This window comes from Corythoichthys intestinalis, chromosome 5 (genome assembly GCF_030265065.1).
Source record: "Corythoichthys intestinalis isolate RoL2023-P3 chromosome 5, ASM3026506v1, whole genome shotgun sequence".
Taxonomy (NCBI): Eukaryota; Metazoa; Chordata; class Actinopteri; order Syngnathiformes; family Syngnathidae; genus Corythoichthys; species Corythoichthys intestinalis.
The window spans coordinates 36,376,237-36,393,184 of record NC_080399.1 but is presented as its reverse complement, the minus strand read 5'-3'; the positions used below and the strand labels follow the sequence as shown (position 1 = coordinate 36,393,184).

At 39.0% G+C, this 16,948-nt stretch overlaps 1 protein-coding gene across 12 annotated transcripts in view; it reads right to left on the bottom strand.

Moving 5' to 3' along the window:
* Nucleotides 1-16,948, bottom strand: part of plekha5 (pleckstrin homology domain containing, family A member 5) — a 148,538-nt gene that overhangs the window by 42,423 nt on the left and 89,167 nt on the right. For 10 of the 12 annotated variants that reach the window (XM_057837486.1, XM_057837484.1, XM_057837487.1 and 7 more), the window contains 3 exons: nucleotides 15,637-15,720; nucleotides 4,701-4,821; nucleotides 4,495-4,599 (listed from right to left, as the gene is read on the bottom strand). In XM_057837486.1, coding sequence (XP_057693469.1) covers nucleotides 4,495-4,599; nucleotides 4,701-4,821; nucleotides 15,637-15,720 — 310 coding nt within the window. The other 2 variants (XM_057837499.1, XM_057837494.1) reach the window with 2 other exon arrangements.

Genomic DNA, 16,948 nt, shown 5'->3' with positions numbered 1-16,948 from the left:
CAGACTTGCCGTTTAGTAGTTGCCGCCTTGTAAACAGCCGCCATTTTAAAGCAGTAGACTTCTCTAGAAGGCTCTGTTGCAGCGAACCTAAATAACGTTTTATCTAAAATACTCCTAAATCGACAAAATCTTGACTTGAATCTATCTTTAAATAAAGAAACAGTTTCAAAACATTGACATGTCGAAAGTAGAAAAAAAATTATGGAATAACGATAGCAATTTTAACAACTTTAACGGTTGATTCACATCATTAAATTAATTGAATGTAGTTTAAAGCTGCTGATACAGAATGGGGACTTGAGTATTTTATTTACTGTCGCTAACTGTTAACTTGATAATGAAATATTAGTTTGGTTTAGCCTGCGAGGATTTTTAATCAATAATCTATTTGTAATCGAATCGGAGCCTCTGAATCGTAATCGTAATCGAATCGTTTGGTGCCCAAAGATTCCCACCTCTACTATTAAGAGTTATTCAGAAAACTATAGCACAAAGAACATGCGAACAAGTTTACCAAACCATCAGTGTCATTCCAAAACACCAAAATAACATGTGAAATGATATAATAATGTGTTAATAAGTTCACACATAAATCGCTCCAGAGTATAACTCGCACCCCCAGCCAAATTATGAAAAAAACTGCGACTTGAAGTCCAAAAATTAGAGTAAACCATTTCCAAAAATATTTTCCATATAGCCCAAACATTTTTGTGCTTTTGCAAAACGTTGACATGCTGGAATGTTTTTTTTCTAAGGTTTCTGCCTTCCCTACGTATCTGATATCCCAGACATAGTGTATGAAGAAGACAGGAGATTCTTTCAACATGTAATAAACTGCCAACACTTGCTAGAAATTTTTGCAGCTTCTTACACATTGGTGTTGGCCTATTGTCAGACTAATAGGTGTTCTTCTCATTGTTTAATGAATTTTGAAGGCCCATCCAGGTCATTGTTATATCAATCTCAGTTGGATATACTGAATTTACATGGCCTCTTAAGCCCCTCCTCCCCCATTTGAGTTACAGTGTATCACAAATGTGAGTACACCCCTCGAATTTCTGCAGATTAAGTATATCTTTTCATGGGACAAAATTGACAAAATTACATTTTGATACAATGAAAACTAGTCTGTGTGCAGCTTATATAATAGAGTTAATTTATTTTCCCCTCAAAATAACTCAAAATATAGCCATTAATATCCAAACCCCTGGCAACAAAAGTGAGTACACCCCTTAGTGAAAGTTGTCAATATTAACATGTCAATATTTTGTGTGGCCACCACTATTATCGAGAACTGCCTTTACTCTCCTGGGCATGGAGTTGACCAGAGCTTCACAGGTTGCTACTGCAATGCTCTTCCACTCCTCCATGACGACGTTGCGGAGCTGCCGGATATTTGAGACTTTGCGCACCTCCACCTTCCGCTTGAGGATCCCCCAAAGATGTTCTATTGGGTTCAAGACTGGAGACATGCTTGGCCAATCCATCACCTTTACCCTCAGCCTCTTCAGTAAAGCAGTGGTCATCTTGGAGGTGTATTTGGGGTCATTGTCATGCTGGAACGCTGCCTTGCGACCCAGTTTCTGGAGGGAGGGGATCATGCTCTGCTGCAGTATTTCACAGTACATGTTGGAGATCATGTTTCCCTCAATGGAATGTAACTCTCCAACACCTGCAGCACCCATGCAGCCCTAGACCATGACATTCACACCACCATGCTTGACTGTAGGCAAGACACACTTATCTTTGCATTCCTCACCTGGTTCGCGCCACACATGCTTGAGACCCTTGGAAGCAAACAAATTATTTTCGTCTCATCAGACCATAGGACATGGTTCCAGTAATCCATGTGCTTTGTTGACATGTCCTCAGCAAACTGTTTGCGGGCTTTCTTTTGTACCATCTTCAGAAGAGGCTTCCTCCTGGGGTGACAGCCATGCACACCAATTTGATGTAGAGTGTGGCGTATGGTCTGAGCACTAACAGGCTGACCTCCCACCTCTTCAATCTCTGCAGCAATGCTGACAGCACTCCCGCGACGATCTTTCAAAGAAAGCATTTGGATGTGACGCTCAGCACGTGCACTCAGCTTCTTTGGACAACCAACCCGAGGCCTGTTTTGAGTGGACCCTGCTCTTTTAAAATGCTGGATGATCATAGCCACTGTGTTGCAGCTCAGTTTCAGGGTGTTGGCAATCTTCTTGTAGCCTTGGCCATCTTCATGTAGCGCAACAATACGTCTTTTAAGCTCCTCAGAGAGTTCTTTGCCATGTGGTGTCATGTCGGAACTTTCAGTGACTAGTATGAGAGCGTGTGAGAGCTGCACTACAAATTTGAACACACCTGCTCCCTATGCACACCTGGACCTAGTAACACTATCGAGTCACATGGCATTTTGGAGGGAAAATGACAAGCAGTACTCATTTTGGACATTTATGGATGTAGTTTCTAAGGGGTGTACTCAATTTTCTTGCCAGTGGTTTACATTAATGGCTATATTTTGAATTATTTTGAGAGGAAAATAAATTAACTCTATGAGCTGCACACAAACTACTTTTCATTGTGTCAAAGCGTCATTTTGTCAGTGTTGTCCCATGAAAAGATATGCTTAAAGTGCGTATGACAGCAAAAATCATGTTTATTTCATATCTTCCGCGGTAGTTTATGCTCCTGAATGAAATGGACCGCTTGGATGTGTGTGGAAGCGATCGCTATATTTATTTAGTTATTTTTTTTAAACCCACGCCATGAAAATGAGTGACTTCCGGCGCCAGTCTCGAGTTGAGAAAGAGGGCACTGTGACGTGTTCGATATGAGGAGTCCTTTTCACTATCCAGCCGTACTGTTGTATGAGAAGGACTAAGGATTGAGCTGATTTGGTGGATTAATTTGTTTATTTTTTGAATCATGCCAGCCTTTTTGGGGTTTTAAAAAGGTTCCCATTCACCGGTGGATCTTGGCCAAAACAAGCCCTACTACTGTAGGACCATTGGACTTACGAGGAAGTGAGTAAACATCATGTTTTATATTATGTCAAATACTGGGATCATTTTAATACGTAGGTGGCTTGCATTTTGCGGCTGACATGCTCTTTGTCTACTCGGCTGATGACCGAGTCGCACATCCCCCCCGCCAGGAGAGCAATATACTCGGTTTATTGCCCCCTCATGTGACCGGTGTTCCGTCAAATTTTCAACCCCATCAGAAATTGCAACTTTGTGTTAAAAATGGCCGCGAATACAGAGATTACAAAGTAAACACCACAAACTTTCTTTAAATAAAGGACTATTTACTTACATTTCATCATGGATAGGCATGTAGGAAAGATCTCCTAAGACACATTCTGTCTGTCATGTTAGCTGCACAACAACTGCACGCCGCTCTTTGTTTACATTGTCGCTGTGTAGTAAAGCATTATTTTTCATTATATTCTTGTTGACCATGTGGCAGCTACGCGTTTCTCCGACGTCGGCCGGTTTGTCCGGCGGTACTCTTCAGCTGCTTCCTCGGCAAGCTCTCCTGTCCGCAGTAGCAGGGGAACGAGCTGTAACTTGCTCTCCGCCGGGCGGGTTGCTGATCGGCGAAGACAATCAACAACCCCGCCGCAGTGTGACATATTCCGAGCTAGTTTTGTGTGATTTTTCACTTTCAAAAGCGAAAATAACACTTTCAAACGTCACTCTATTTGGGTTAGCATGTCGGCTCGCTATCACGCCTCTTGGTTTGTTTACATTCTCCAAAGCCAGAGAAGGGAAGGAGGTGCGACAGTAAAGGTGAAGTCGACAGTTTTGACCATAATGGAGTAATTTTGCCATGTCGTACTGAATAAATGCATTTTTATCAATTCATATTCCATTTAGCACAAGATTGTTATTTGTCATGACCATTTTATTTGGCAGATGGGAAAAATACTTCGATAAAAAGAATGAATATTATGAATAATTTCCCCTCAATGGGCTGCATACTAAATCAGATGAAACCATTCACCCGCTGACGTCATCCACCTGTTGGGGACGCTAGAGCCCTTAACAGTAGGCGTGGCTAGACGGCGGATTAAAATACTAATTTTTCGTCATCTGCGCTTTGCCAAATTGTTGTATATAGTCGAATCGTCTCAAAATATGATTCTAATTCACATAATAATGCTATTTAAGACTTTTATCCTGTCATACGCACTTTAAATATCTGCAGAAATGCGAGGGGTGTACTCACTTTTGTGATACACTGTATTTTGGTATAATTTTGTATACCACACAATATGGCTTTTTGAAGTGAGGTGAGTAGAACTTTAATATCCATTGTAAATCTGAAAGGGAAAACTGAAAATATTTGGCAACGCTCATCTATTCACTAATAAATACAAATTCTGTAAAGCTTCAAGGCTATTATGATATAGATTTTGTGATTCATAATAAACATTACTTCTAGATGAGCATTCTTGGAATAAGTGACTGCACAGAAAATACCTACAATTATGAAAAGAGCTTTGCTTACTTGTTTATAAAGCCAGTTCCTCTTGATAACTGGAGCACTGGGATTTCTCCTAATAGAATTGGATCTCTTCCCAAAATTGTGGAGTTTTTTAGGGGGTCTCGGTGCCTACAAATACAATATGAAAGGAGAACATCAATATTCATCATAGTTCCACTTGGTTCACTTATATTTCCAAAATTTTGACCATTAATCTTTGTGTTACTCACTCTTGCTGCTGCACTGGATTGGTTTGCAGCACAGTCAGATCCATCCATGTTGTTGGAGGCCTCGCTCATGGTGCTTCTTACCTGTTCCTTTTTTTCATTCACTGGCACTTTGGCGGCAGATCTAAACATGCACACAATCCAAACATGAGCACATGAAGTTCAACATTGCAACACCAGTAAAAAGCAGAGAATACACGCAAGCAGTCTTTTGTCAAATGACCTGTCATTCCACTTTAGTCCAGACTTTTGTCATGAGATCTCAGCTTGGAGCCATGAATCAACCCAATTACACCCACAAAGTCAGTTCAGAAAACATTTCCAAGACTGACATATTGAAATATAGTCACTGGTCATGCTAGAATGCCTGTTATATGAATCTCATGGCACATTCACAAAACCTGTCATTGAGTTGAGCACCATGTAAATCAAGTTGTGTCTGGCCCATGGGGATGTCCTACATTCTTTAGGAGGGGAACAACATTGTAATCTAGTTGAAACATGACACCACAGTGAAGCAGAAGCACTGCAGCACTGACAGCGTTATACAGTGTTTTGGGTCACTGACTCCGTACTTGCATGTCAATGCATTACATTACATTGTGTACATTGCGTACTCAAAATCCTCAGATTACATAGTGTCGTGCGTGACACTAGTACTTATCTTTTCATTTTGGCTGCCATTGACCATGTTACACACGAGCCCGCGAATATTGAAGCAAAGACACCCAGATTCCATGCTGACATTGTCAAGGTGCACAAACAAACACAGTGAGATTTTAAAGAGGAATAGCATTGGCTCAGTTTGAAAAGGCAGGCACCACTTGCACAATGCTTCATCTCATGCAGCACAACAACTTGCCTAAAATAGACACTCAATACTTCAACACAATCAAGTGATATTATCTTACCTGTATTTGAATTTTGAGTTAAGCTTCGTTAGTCACATAGAGGCAGCAACATTTTTTCATTAACATTATATAATGCCTAATAACTATGCATTAGGATTGTTCTTTCATTATTAAATGACTGTTGTGTCAGGGGACTGAATAACAGTTCTATTCAGCATTTAAGTCCTGTGATGGACAAGCAGCTGACAAGTGTTCCTTTGAATCACAGTGGACAAAATTTCTAACCCTAAAATAGTTTCCCTTGAAAAGTGATGAGTGGCCACTGAGATTTGGCTCCTTTGGTTAATGAGTTCTGAAGATTTGCTGCACTTGCATTGAGAAGAAGACTCTTAAGTGACCCATAATCAATGTTAAGTCGACTAACATCAAAATGCAAAGTGTAAGCGCCATCATGGGGACTGCCATAAACTACCGTATTGGCCCGAATATAAGACGGCCCTGATTATAAGACGACCCCCTCTTTTTCAAGGCTCAAGTTTGAAAAAAGACTTTTTGAACACTAAATTAATTTTTATACAGAAAACAATTACTGTACATCTGAAACAAATGATTATAACAACATATCTGAGAGAAAAAGCATGTTATTTTTCCTCATTCAAATCTTAATATTAAAGATGCACGATAATACCGGTTACCGATAATTATCGGCCGATAATGGCAATTATGACGTCACACAGATAATCCAGATAAACAAAAATTAAACCGATAATGCAATCCCATAATTATATACTTGATTTAACCTCCAAATGTGCGCAAACAAAGCAGCCCCCTTTCTCTGAAGCCCCTGATGGGGGAGGGGTTGAGGATTATGGCGTCATAGAAGAGGCGAAGTTACACAACAGAGTGGCATTATAGCGGATCTCACTAATGTGGGTTGTTTTCTGTGTGGTAAACAAATGTCGCTCTCGCCATCTGCAAAACATGCACTGCAGAGGTTCCTCGAGGTGGAAAGAAAGAGTCTTCATTCAACACCACTAACCCAGCAGCCATTTAAAACTGCATCACAAATATTTTTGGAACGAATATGAGGCTGCTGCTAGCGCGAATGCTACAGCTAAACACACATAAACAAGCTAAACTACGGGGCTTGTGATGATGGAGAGACGCTGCAGCCTTCCCTTCCCGGAGTCAGCTTGTTTAGGAATGCAGCCCAAAGCCGGTGATAAACTCCATTTAAGGCTAAACACCGGCAAGGAGACCGAAAGTCGACAAGTGGCTGTCTTCCGAAGGAGCCCGCCGCTCTGGCCGGTCCGGCAGGCCGCCGGCGGGGCGGGCAGGCAGCCCGAGCCCGATTGCCCGGCGGCAGGACCTCCGGCGAACACCCCAGTTTTTTGAGCGTTCCCCCACGGCGTTTTGGACGCGAAGCAAGCGCCTCCGTCCGGAGCAGAGCCATGCCCCGAATACGCCACAGCGAGACAGCCTGGGCGGGCGGATATAACACCGCCACTCATCTCCGTTTCAACTCATCGTGCACTACGGCGGCCGGACGGACTGAAGGGCACAGGCGGGAGGGGATGCCGGACGAGAGACGTTTTATTTTACCGAAGTGACCAGAGAGCCCAAGCCCAGGATAAAAAAAAAATTCAGTTTATTATACGACCACCATTCTTCGTGAAAAACATGACGATTACATGAGTTTCACCATGGACATTTGGACAAGTTATGTCAAGTAAGCATGCTTCCGCACAGTGGTTAGATGATAATTTTAACATGCACCAAACCACTCACAAGAAGTCAGTAATGCATTCAGTACGTTGTAAATTTATGACGTCTTAATCAGATCATTCTTCTTATATCTAGTCAAATAATTTTCCCCATCTTGTTTTGACTGTTAAAGACAACCGTAATTTCCCGAATATAACACGCACTTTTTTCCCACAAAATCTACTTGTAAAATCATGGTGCGCATTATAAACGGGTACATGGATGGAGACAGAAATATATATTTATATATAATATACAGGATATATAAAGAGTTTTTTTATATTGACACGGCCACGTTGTGTTGAAGAAACGTATGCGGTGATCCGTTGCCGACCATTACGGTACGTGACGTCACCATTTTGTTTCGGTAATACTTCACTCTGATCGGCCGAATGATTTCGTCTGTGTTAAATTCTGCTTTTTTTCACTCTTCATAAAGCACAGAATTTAGTTTCTTCAACTCATTTGAGTCAATGTTTATTGCAGCTCCGCAACTCGGACCATAACAAACGTAACAACACAGACTTCCTGTGTCCGTCCACTATATCTGTCCCTCGGGAAACTCAAACCCAAATAACAATAGTTCTTATTGTTACTGTCGTGTCGACAGCGATGAGCTCTCTCGGATTTCCGACTTACGTTCTCACTTTCATTTTACCGTATCAATACATGGAAGAAACATTTATTCATCATGATGAAACGAGCAAGTTATACAGCAGCCTTTAAAAGAAAAGTCACATCTGTTTTGTGTTCTCCTAGATTCTGGTAAGTTGGAGAAGTTCTCAAGTCATATTGTTACCGTAAATATTGTCAGTTTATGGTAATGTTTTGAACAACCAATGTGCTTTGCTTGTGCTGTGTTTCACCAGTCTGTATCTGTGCACGAGCTCTTCTATTTATTGGTGCTAAAATTAGGGTGCGCGTTATAAACGGGCACAATAATTTCCCCTAGATTTAGGGATGCGCATTATACACGGGTGCGCCTTATATTCGGGAAATTACGGCAATTAATAGATGAATGCTCCAGATTTTTCCACTTACTTGAAGTAAATATCGCCATTTGTTCTCATTAAGCCCATACATCTAAAAAAAAAGAAAGAAAAAAAAAAGGGGAAAAAAAAGGTCCTTTTTCACCTAAATCAAGAAAAAAATGCTTTCAAATAATGTTTGAACCATACCTATTCTTGAACATTTTTTAACATTTCTGACTTTTTTTTTTTTTAGGATTATGTATAATTTATTGCTTAAAATTAGGCTGTTAAGCTTATTTTCAGCTACCTATTTTGTTTCAAGAAATCTGAGTAAAATATACTTGAAGTGCTGGCAGATAATTTCACTTATTTCCAATAGGTTTACACTGAAAACAAGGGAATTTCACTAGTTTTAAGGAGGTGTGTTTTTGCAGTGTAGTAATGTTATATGTTAGGAAGAGCTTACTTTTAAACACATTTTTGTGCAACTTAGGTATTTACTTTTTAAGTAATTGTTGCCAAATGTTTACCACTACACAATGTCAGACAATCTGTATTTAGATGTTGGAATTTACTACTTGTTCACATGTGAGTTGAAAAAAGGAGCAATAAATTATATTTTTGCACAGTAATATTTTCTCTTGTGTATACTTTAAATTTTTACATAAATCTTTTAATAGAATTATCAGCTTGACATTATCGGTTATCGGTTGGAACAAGGAGGAAATTATCGGTTATCGATATCGGTTGAAAAATGTATTATCGTGCATCACTACTTAATATCTGAACATTTAAATATGTAAACTCAAGTGCAATCATATTCGTAAACGAATGGCTTCTTGTTTTTGAAATGTAAATTAACCAATCTATTGTGATAAAACAACAAAATTGCAATAACTGCATTAACCATCAAAGTGAAGTCTAACTGTAACTGCAGTCTTGAAACAAATCTGAATAAGGAAAAACATTGCAATAAAATAATGCAAACTGGTAAACTTGAGATAGCTGAGAACTGTCATGACAGAACATCGCTTCAATGATATCTGGCGCCATCTAGCGTCGTGAATGGGAATAATGTCTAGACTGCGAATATAAGATGACCCCCACTTTTTCAGTGTTATTACAATGCAAAAAACACCGTCTTATATTCGGGCCAATACGGTATTTAACAAAAATTGAAAGTCTTGTCTGGATATATTTAATGTTTGTAATCATTGTTGTTTTTGTCAACAATCACTCATATATTTCGTCAACGACAAATTTTTTCATGACGATGATGAAACTGTAATGAGCTAAAATCGAATTTTAGGGGACTAAAACACAACAAGACAAATGCCAGGTTTTGTGAGAGAGACCAGAACTAGACGGAAATGCGCCATAGTTTCCGTCGTATGTTTACAATGTGTGACATTTTCTTATTGTATGTGTTGTTTGTCAGCTTGCATCATAGCAGTGTTTGGTTGTGTCACTCATGTTACGTGCTGCGCCCCACTCACCGGTGTCCGCTCCAGGCTTGCTTGTTTTGAAACACATTATAAGATTTGCTTTCTTATCTTTCCAAGAGAGGATATGCAATGTTGCTTGGGCCTTTACTTTAAAGGTCTGAGCTGAGTGATCATCACACAGTAAATGTAAATCATAGCATCAGCAAAGCATTTGTTTTGGCATTAGCATCATTTTTAGGATGGCTATTGTCCTTTTAAACTCTTGGACAACTTGTTTATACAGACAGTTCCTGGCGTCGATGTGGGTATAATTAATTCAAAATAATGTATCGTTTTCCTGCTGAGTGTTTATTGTCATCACAAAGGTAGCATTGTCCTTATAGATGCTACAATATGTGCTCATCTGTCAATGTTCATTCAAAATTGGTGGAAAGTGGAAACCTTTATTTATTTATTTATATTTGGACCAAAAATTTTGAATTGAATTTTACAGACAAAAACATTTTGAATAATAGTCGACTAAAACTAGACAAAAAGTGTTTTAGATTTTGTCAACGAAAACAACATATTTTTCAATGACTGAAACATGACTAAGACTAATAAGTATTTGCGTCCAAAAGACTAAGACAAAAATTAAACGGGCTGGCATAAACAACAGGTTTGTAATATCATTAAGCGCTTGGGATGTTTCTCATTTACTTGGTGTACTTCAATAATGTCCTCTCCCTTTTATTCGTTATGGCCCAAAAGATGGGTACTCGCATAGGCAAAAAAATGGACAAACTACAAAGCAATTTAAAATCATGACAATAATAACAAAAGAAAAAAATATTTGCACACCAGTGTTAGCTGCATTTTATAGGGACAGCACTTAATCTCCATAGGTCTGCAGCTATCAAATATTTTAGTTATCGAGTGTTTTACTGAAAATTCCGTCGATAAATAGAGTAATCGATAAAACTTTTTTTTTTAGGTAAAGAGCAATTATAAGTAGACATTTCACCTAATATTGAACCATTTTTACACAATCAATGTCTTTATTTTATTTTATTATTAAAACAGACAATTGCCTCTCAGATGTGACTAGAAAAAGAAAGCAACAAATTCACTGCTTTCACAAAAAAAAAAAAAAAAAAAAAAAAAAACTTAGTGAAGAGTATGAAAACACCTGGGGAAATGCTAATATTCCATCATTTATCCATAAGCGCATGCCTTTTGGATTCATATCATGCCACTTCGTGTAATTACACACATCGCAACACCAAGAAAATGATAGAAATTTGGATCGATTGTCAAGCTAAAACGACCAGCGCCCGAGATCCCGGAAATCTAGCATATTGTGTGTGGGACGTCACAACTAGGAAACACCCGGCTTAGTGCTTAGTAGTACGTAGTAGAAGTACATAGCTGCTTATTCCGGTTTTTATTCTCATACTATTAATTCGACATTCATTCTTGTAGCAATAGTTAAGACTTTTTTTCTCTGGCCTCATCTACATCAAATTATTATCGATAGAATGATTTATGCTAATGCGTCGTCGTAGCTCCAAGTTAAGGTGCATGTACATGAAGTACGTAGCGTTTAAAGCTACAATACCCCTCCATAACAATCCCCCCCCCCCCCCCCCCCCCGCGCATTTTCCGTAGCAAATCAAATCCTGTAGGCATTTTTTTTTTTTTTTTTTTTTTTAATTTGGCCCCAATACTCCATCATATATGTAGACCGTCATGTTTCGAAATATTTCAAATAGATCTTTGGTTCTTGGGGGGGAAAAATGTTAAAAAAAATTCACATTAGTCATAATATGAAGCAATTTCGCCGCGGCACAACATGTGGGGCTGTCCGACTTCGATGCAGCCCACCACCACCACAGCTTCAAAAAAAATCCTAGGGGAAAGCCTGTTCATGATTTGTTTACAAACTGTTTCAGTTTGGATTGGACATGCAGAGGCCATATTTACAGAGTTGTTTTGGGGGTTTAAGTTGTAGATCAACTCAACACCATAACGTTTATCATTAGGACTTGACCAGACAGTAACAATCAGCATAAAATAAGAGAACTACACACCAGCCATGAACGTGGACAGCAACGTCATTTCCTCTATCTGAATTTGAAGCATTTTGTATTTTGAATGATTACTGGTTCCAGTCAGGAATAAACATGCATGCATGCATGCATGCCCATTAATGAGTCAAAAAGGAGGATGGAATGAGCATGCTGTTGACACTTTTCCAGGTTTTCTTTTATATTCCTGCACTTATAGTCTTCACTTCTGATTCCAGAAAACTTCTAACCCTTACTACTTTGTTACTATCCTAAATTATTAAACAATAACTCCAAATAAACTCAATAAACTATGTGGTTCACACTGCTGCGTCACATATCATTATAAAGGCATTATCATTTCAACACATGTGCCCTGCTCTTTAATAGCTAATGGTCAGAGAGTATGTAATAGGGTCAGGAAAGCTAACACTTCAATGAGGCTTGGCACTGTTTATAGTGATGGTAGGTAGTGATTGGGAGCAACTGAACAGAGACTGGCTGAGGGTGCATTTTTAAATGACCACGCAGCGTTTCCAAAGAAAGAACTAACACTTTTGTTTGGTAATGAACCAGACCCCCTTTTTTGTCTTTTGGTGGACAAAAGACTTGGATCAGGCAGGATACAGTGAAGCGCTTAGCAGTGAAGAACAATTTACAGGTATTTAAAAAGCTCAACTAGCCTTATCACAAGAATGTGTCTCTTTTCTGTGCAAGTAAGCAACAAGGTGAGAATATGCTTACAGCAACATGTTTCTTCAGCAAAGAAACACAATGTGTAATCCAACTGGCATGTTATCAAGCAGAGTAAGAGATTTGGTGTTTCCCTGGAAATCAGTACACATTCAACACTGTGCCCTGTATGGTGGTGATATGAGAGAATTATCTACCGTAGGAGCTCAGTCTTAAAAAAAGTTATAACACTTTCAACTTTCAGATAAGAGATTTTTGTATTAGTTCACTGTGTTATGTTGGTTGCTTGCCAGGACTGGGATGACCACAACAGACTCAACTTTGGAATTTAAAGGCATAACAGGTTACAGTATCAGGCAAGACGGCATTCAAACCCGCAGTTTGTTGTTAGTGTGCATTATCATATCACACTGAAATGTTCAAGTGCTTTATATATATTGATACACAGTTGTAGCCAACATTATTTTACCTGTGACATGCTGGATGAAACATTTTTCCACAATACACGCTAAAAAACAGAGGAAAGAAAGCTGTGTTTATTCTGTACTTTATATCAGATAACCTTGCTGGAACGTGTCGCAAATGAGCAGTACTGTCATTTTCAAATGAAAAAGTTACAGTGGAACCTCTAAGATTCAAACACTGAAAAAATGTGTTGGTGCAATTGTTTGAAGTTTCCACTGTTGAATATCAAAATCCCAAAGCTGAGGTACTCCTTTGATGTTCTCCCTGAAGTATCTTCATCAAAGACAGTGGTTCAAACATTCAAGTTTTGAGCGATTTTAGGGATTTTTGGTTTTTAAACAAACTCAGATTTGTTTGACTTTCAAGGTTCCACTTTAATCAAATATCCAATAACTAAAACTATAATAAATCAAAATACATTTACATAAGGTTGAGTTTGGTAAACATGTCATATGTAAGCTTTCCAAACATTTACTGTCAGCATGGACATAGTCATGGGGATGGATAAAAATAGCTTGAAACATGTACAGTAATGACAGAATGCTGACACAGTGGGTTGGGAACATGGTCACATTTGATCTCAACACGAGCAGCAGAGCAGGAAACTCAAATAAGAAGTGAAAGATGTCTGTGGCGCAAAGCTGCATAGACACTCGGAGGGACCGTTAGGAACAGAAAGTGGTATCAAAAGCAGAAAAACAAATCATGTTAACCACTGAAGCGACAAGGAAGTTAATCAGATGAACAGTTTGCCCTGGACAATTGAGGAAACTAGTAGAAAAGAAACCTGAAAGATTAAAGCATTTGTGAAGTCATGTCACCAGTGGAATAGTTTTAGATAACAACTAAGATTTGAATTTGTTTTTCAGTTGTTTTATCATTTCCCATACTGTATGTCTTACTACTGTTTGTTTTATAGCGATTGGTACATAGGGCATTTGTTTGTTATTTGAAGGCTAGATGCCATACCATGCCAAATTTGAGTGTCATCATTGTAATTTTCCACATGGCCTGTTTATCTTTGTGGCACATTAACCCTCACATTTACTCTGCGTTCAGGGACTATTTTCCCTTTTTTAATTTTCTATTGAATAACTACGATTGGGACAACTGTTCCTGAACGTGTTTATGGTCAAAATAAGCTGAGGCTAGAGCGAACCCGCCTGGCAGACCGGCATGACACATTATAGTTGTTTTCGAGTATGTTTGGATGAAACTCTCCCAACCACCAGGCACTTCGCGCTGCTGTCGTGGCTGCCCGAGACAAACTATTTTTGGCCACAACGGCAGAGAAGATGTGTGTGAAATCCCTGTTGTCCGGCTAGGCGCAATTTTGTCTTCTTAGCCCAAAATGTGGCACTTTGAGGCGGATTGACTGTCACAGACGCAGTGGGGTGTTTGACACAGCCCAATTATGGCATTTATTGTCATTTATGACCTGAAAATGTGCGCAGATAAACTGTACAATCAATCATTGAAGTCTTCCTGTGGAATAGAACAAGAATGGAATTGATGTTGAAATAAGTGCTTTGGGGCACAGGCCTTTTGGTGAGTTGTTATTTTTTTCCTAACTTTTCATATTAATGTTTTGTTTATTTTATTTGGTATATTAAAATATCAAATCAATGATAACAAATTATAGATTTTATTAAAATATATCTATATGCCATAGATAAATAAACATATATAAAACAAAGATATGTCGAATTAAAATATAAATGTTTACAAATTGTACCCCGCCACCCCCTTAAAAAAAAGAACGCCTTAGCTTAGAGAAAGCCCACGCCATTATTCATGTTTAAAAAATTTAATTCCTGGACAGCCATAATATATATATCGTTTTTACAACAAGTCAAATACAAAGTTCATAGATTTTTGTTGTGCTTGTTTCCAATTTAGAGGACATCTTGCACCAGCATGCTGTGCCTATTTATGTGAAGAGCAGCAGAGAAGTGAGCAACGCAGCCAGGGGAGGAATGTGTCGAGAGAGTGCAGCATGACAGCAACAGTTCTTGTACGACAAGCCTCAAAACTTAGCAATGTCTCTATTTTTGTTCAATGAAAGGACTTACAAGGATTTGCTGACATTAAATTAATTAATTAAGTTTTACAGATTTATATTTCAGATCTGGGTCAATAATTTGCACAGCTACCTCTACTCAACATAATTAACACCAGTTGTGTTGACGTTATTATTATTAAATTATATCAAAACTTAGTAGAATGTGCGAGGGCTGATATTTTCATCATTCATCTATTTGCAGTCGCTCATCCTTGCTTTAGGCCAAAGTGAGGTACAAGTTTACCAAAAAGTTAAGATATTTTTTTCTGTCGGTCAGCCATATGGAAGGAACAGCATTCAAGTGCGAGTTGTTTCCCTGAACTCGGCTGATCGTGGTAGGAGACACTCACTGTATGACTTCAGAAAAGGTCACAAATGTGTCCGGGTTGTGAGGAACTAGAATGTGATTTCCTAGTGAATGTTGTATACATGATTCAAAGGCTGTTTTATTTTCAGCCCATATCTTTTAAATAATTGGCAAGCGCGTATAGGGCTGGGGAAGAGCACCCTTTGAATGATAAGGGAGGAGCTGCAATTAGAGGCTCGGGTGCAAAGGGATCGGAAGTTTCAACAGCATGTTGTGGTGCTGGAAATGTGACTCAGTGACATTCTGGAGAAAGAAAAAGCAAAACAAAAGACTTACTGTTCGTTGATGACAAAGATGCAGTTGTCTTGAGATGGCAAACCAGAGACGGGATGCTTGCAAGTCACCTTTCGCTCATTATGGCTATGAAAGAGAATGGACAGGTGAGAAAGTCCTGTTTATATTTTAGCACCATATACACATTTCCTACTAGCTTGACCAATCAAGTTGCACGTTCTCCCAATACCTTACTGTGGTAACAAATTGCAAATTTATTCTCAGGTCACTCTATCGATCACAAGTGTACTTTTGTGGGTTGTAGTAGAATACTGCCTGGAAGGGAGGTAAAAAGTTTTCAAGACAACCAGAAAAATCCACTTGCCAATGATTCAATGCCCTGAGAATAAAATGAGCTGGAATAATGAGAATATTCATAGGCATTGCAATTTTATACAAGGAAAACAAATGTTCAGCCAATCAAAGAAATACTTTGTCTATCTTAAGCACATTGATAGAAAGTAGAATTTTTCAAAATGAGCAAAATGATTCCATTCTGACAAAAATAACACAAATCACCACGATCTAAAGTATGAGGTGTGGCTTACTTATTTGCCATCCGGTGTGGCTAACCCTCGTCCAAACTATAGCGCAACAACACTAGCCAGGTTATTTCAAACACAACATGATTTGAATTCCAGGACACCAGCCACACATTATCACTAGGTACAGCTTTCCAGTAAAATGGTCAGAGTTGCGTGTAATGCCAATGTCTGGGTAAGCATCACCATGAATCATGTGCTTAACAGTGGATTTGGACCCATGACAAGGGCGCATAATTTATCCAATACCAAGCTTCAACGTTTCACTCCGCACATATAACATTTAATTGTCAGTGCATTGTATTTTTGGGGTGGTATTTAATAAATGGGGAAGGTTGTCGATATAAAGTAAAGCTCGGTCGGAGTGAGTGCTGGAGCAATTAAATGAAAATTCATGTTATATAAGTTAGGAGAGGCAACGTCAACATCAGTCTTTGGTGCTGTGGTCTCCTCCATGTGCTTTTACATTTCAACTAACTCAGCCTACACCACCAACAGAAGGGAGTCAAACTGCAGCCCAAAAATAACATAGCCATCAAACACAAGCTTCACGTGTGCTGAAAAGAGCAAATACCAGGAGTGAAATAGGGGGTTTGATTTCAGTTTAGCATGGAGAGTAATAGTCTCCACAGTTCTACTCCATAATTACAGGAGGCACTGTTGGCTGCAGAGTTCTATATGCGGTCTAGGGACAGACAAATGGCACCATTATTCCCTAAAACGCCTGCACTTCGTATGCCTCACAGGCTGGCTGGTTTTAAATGCAGCATTCA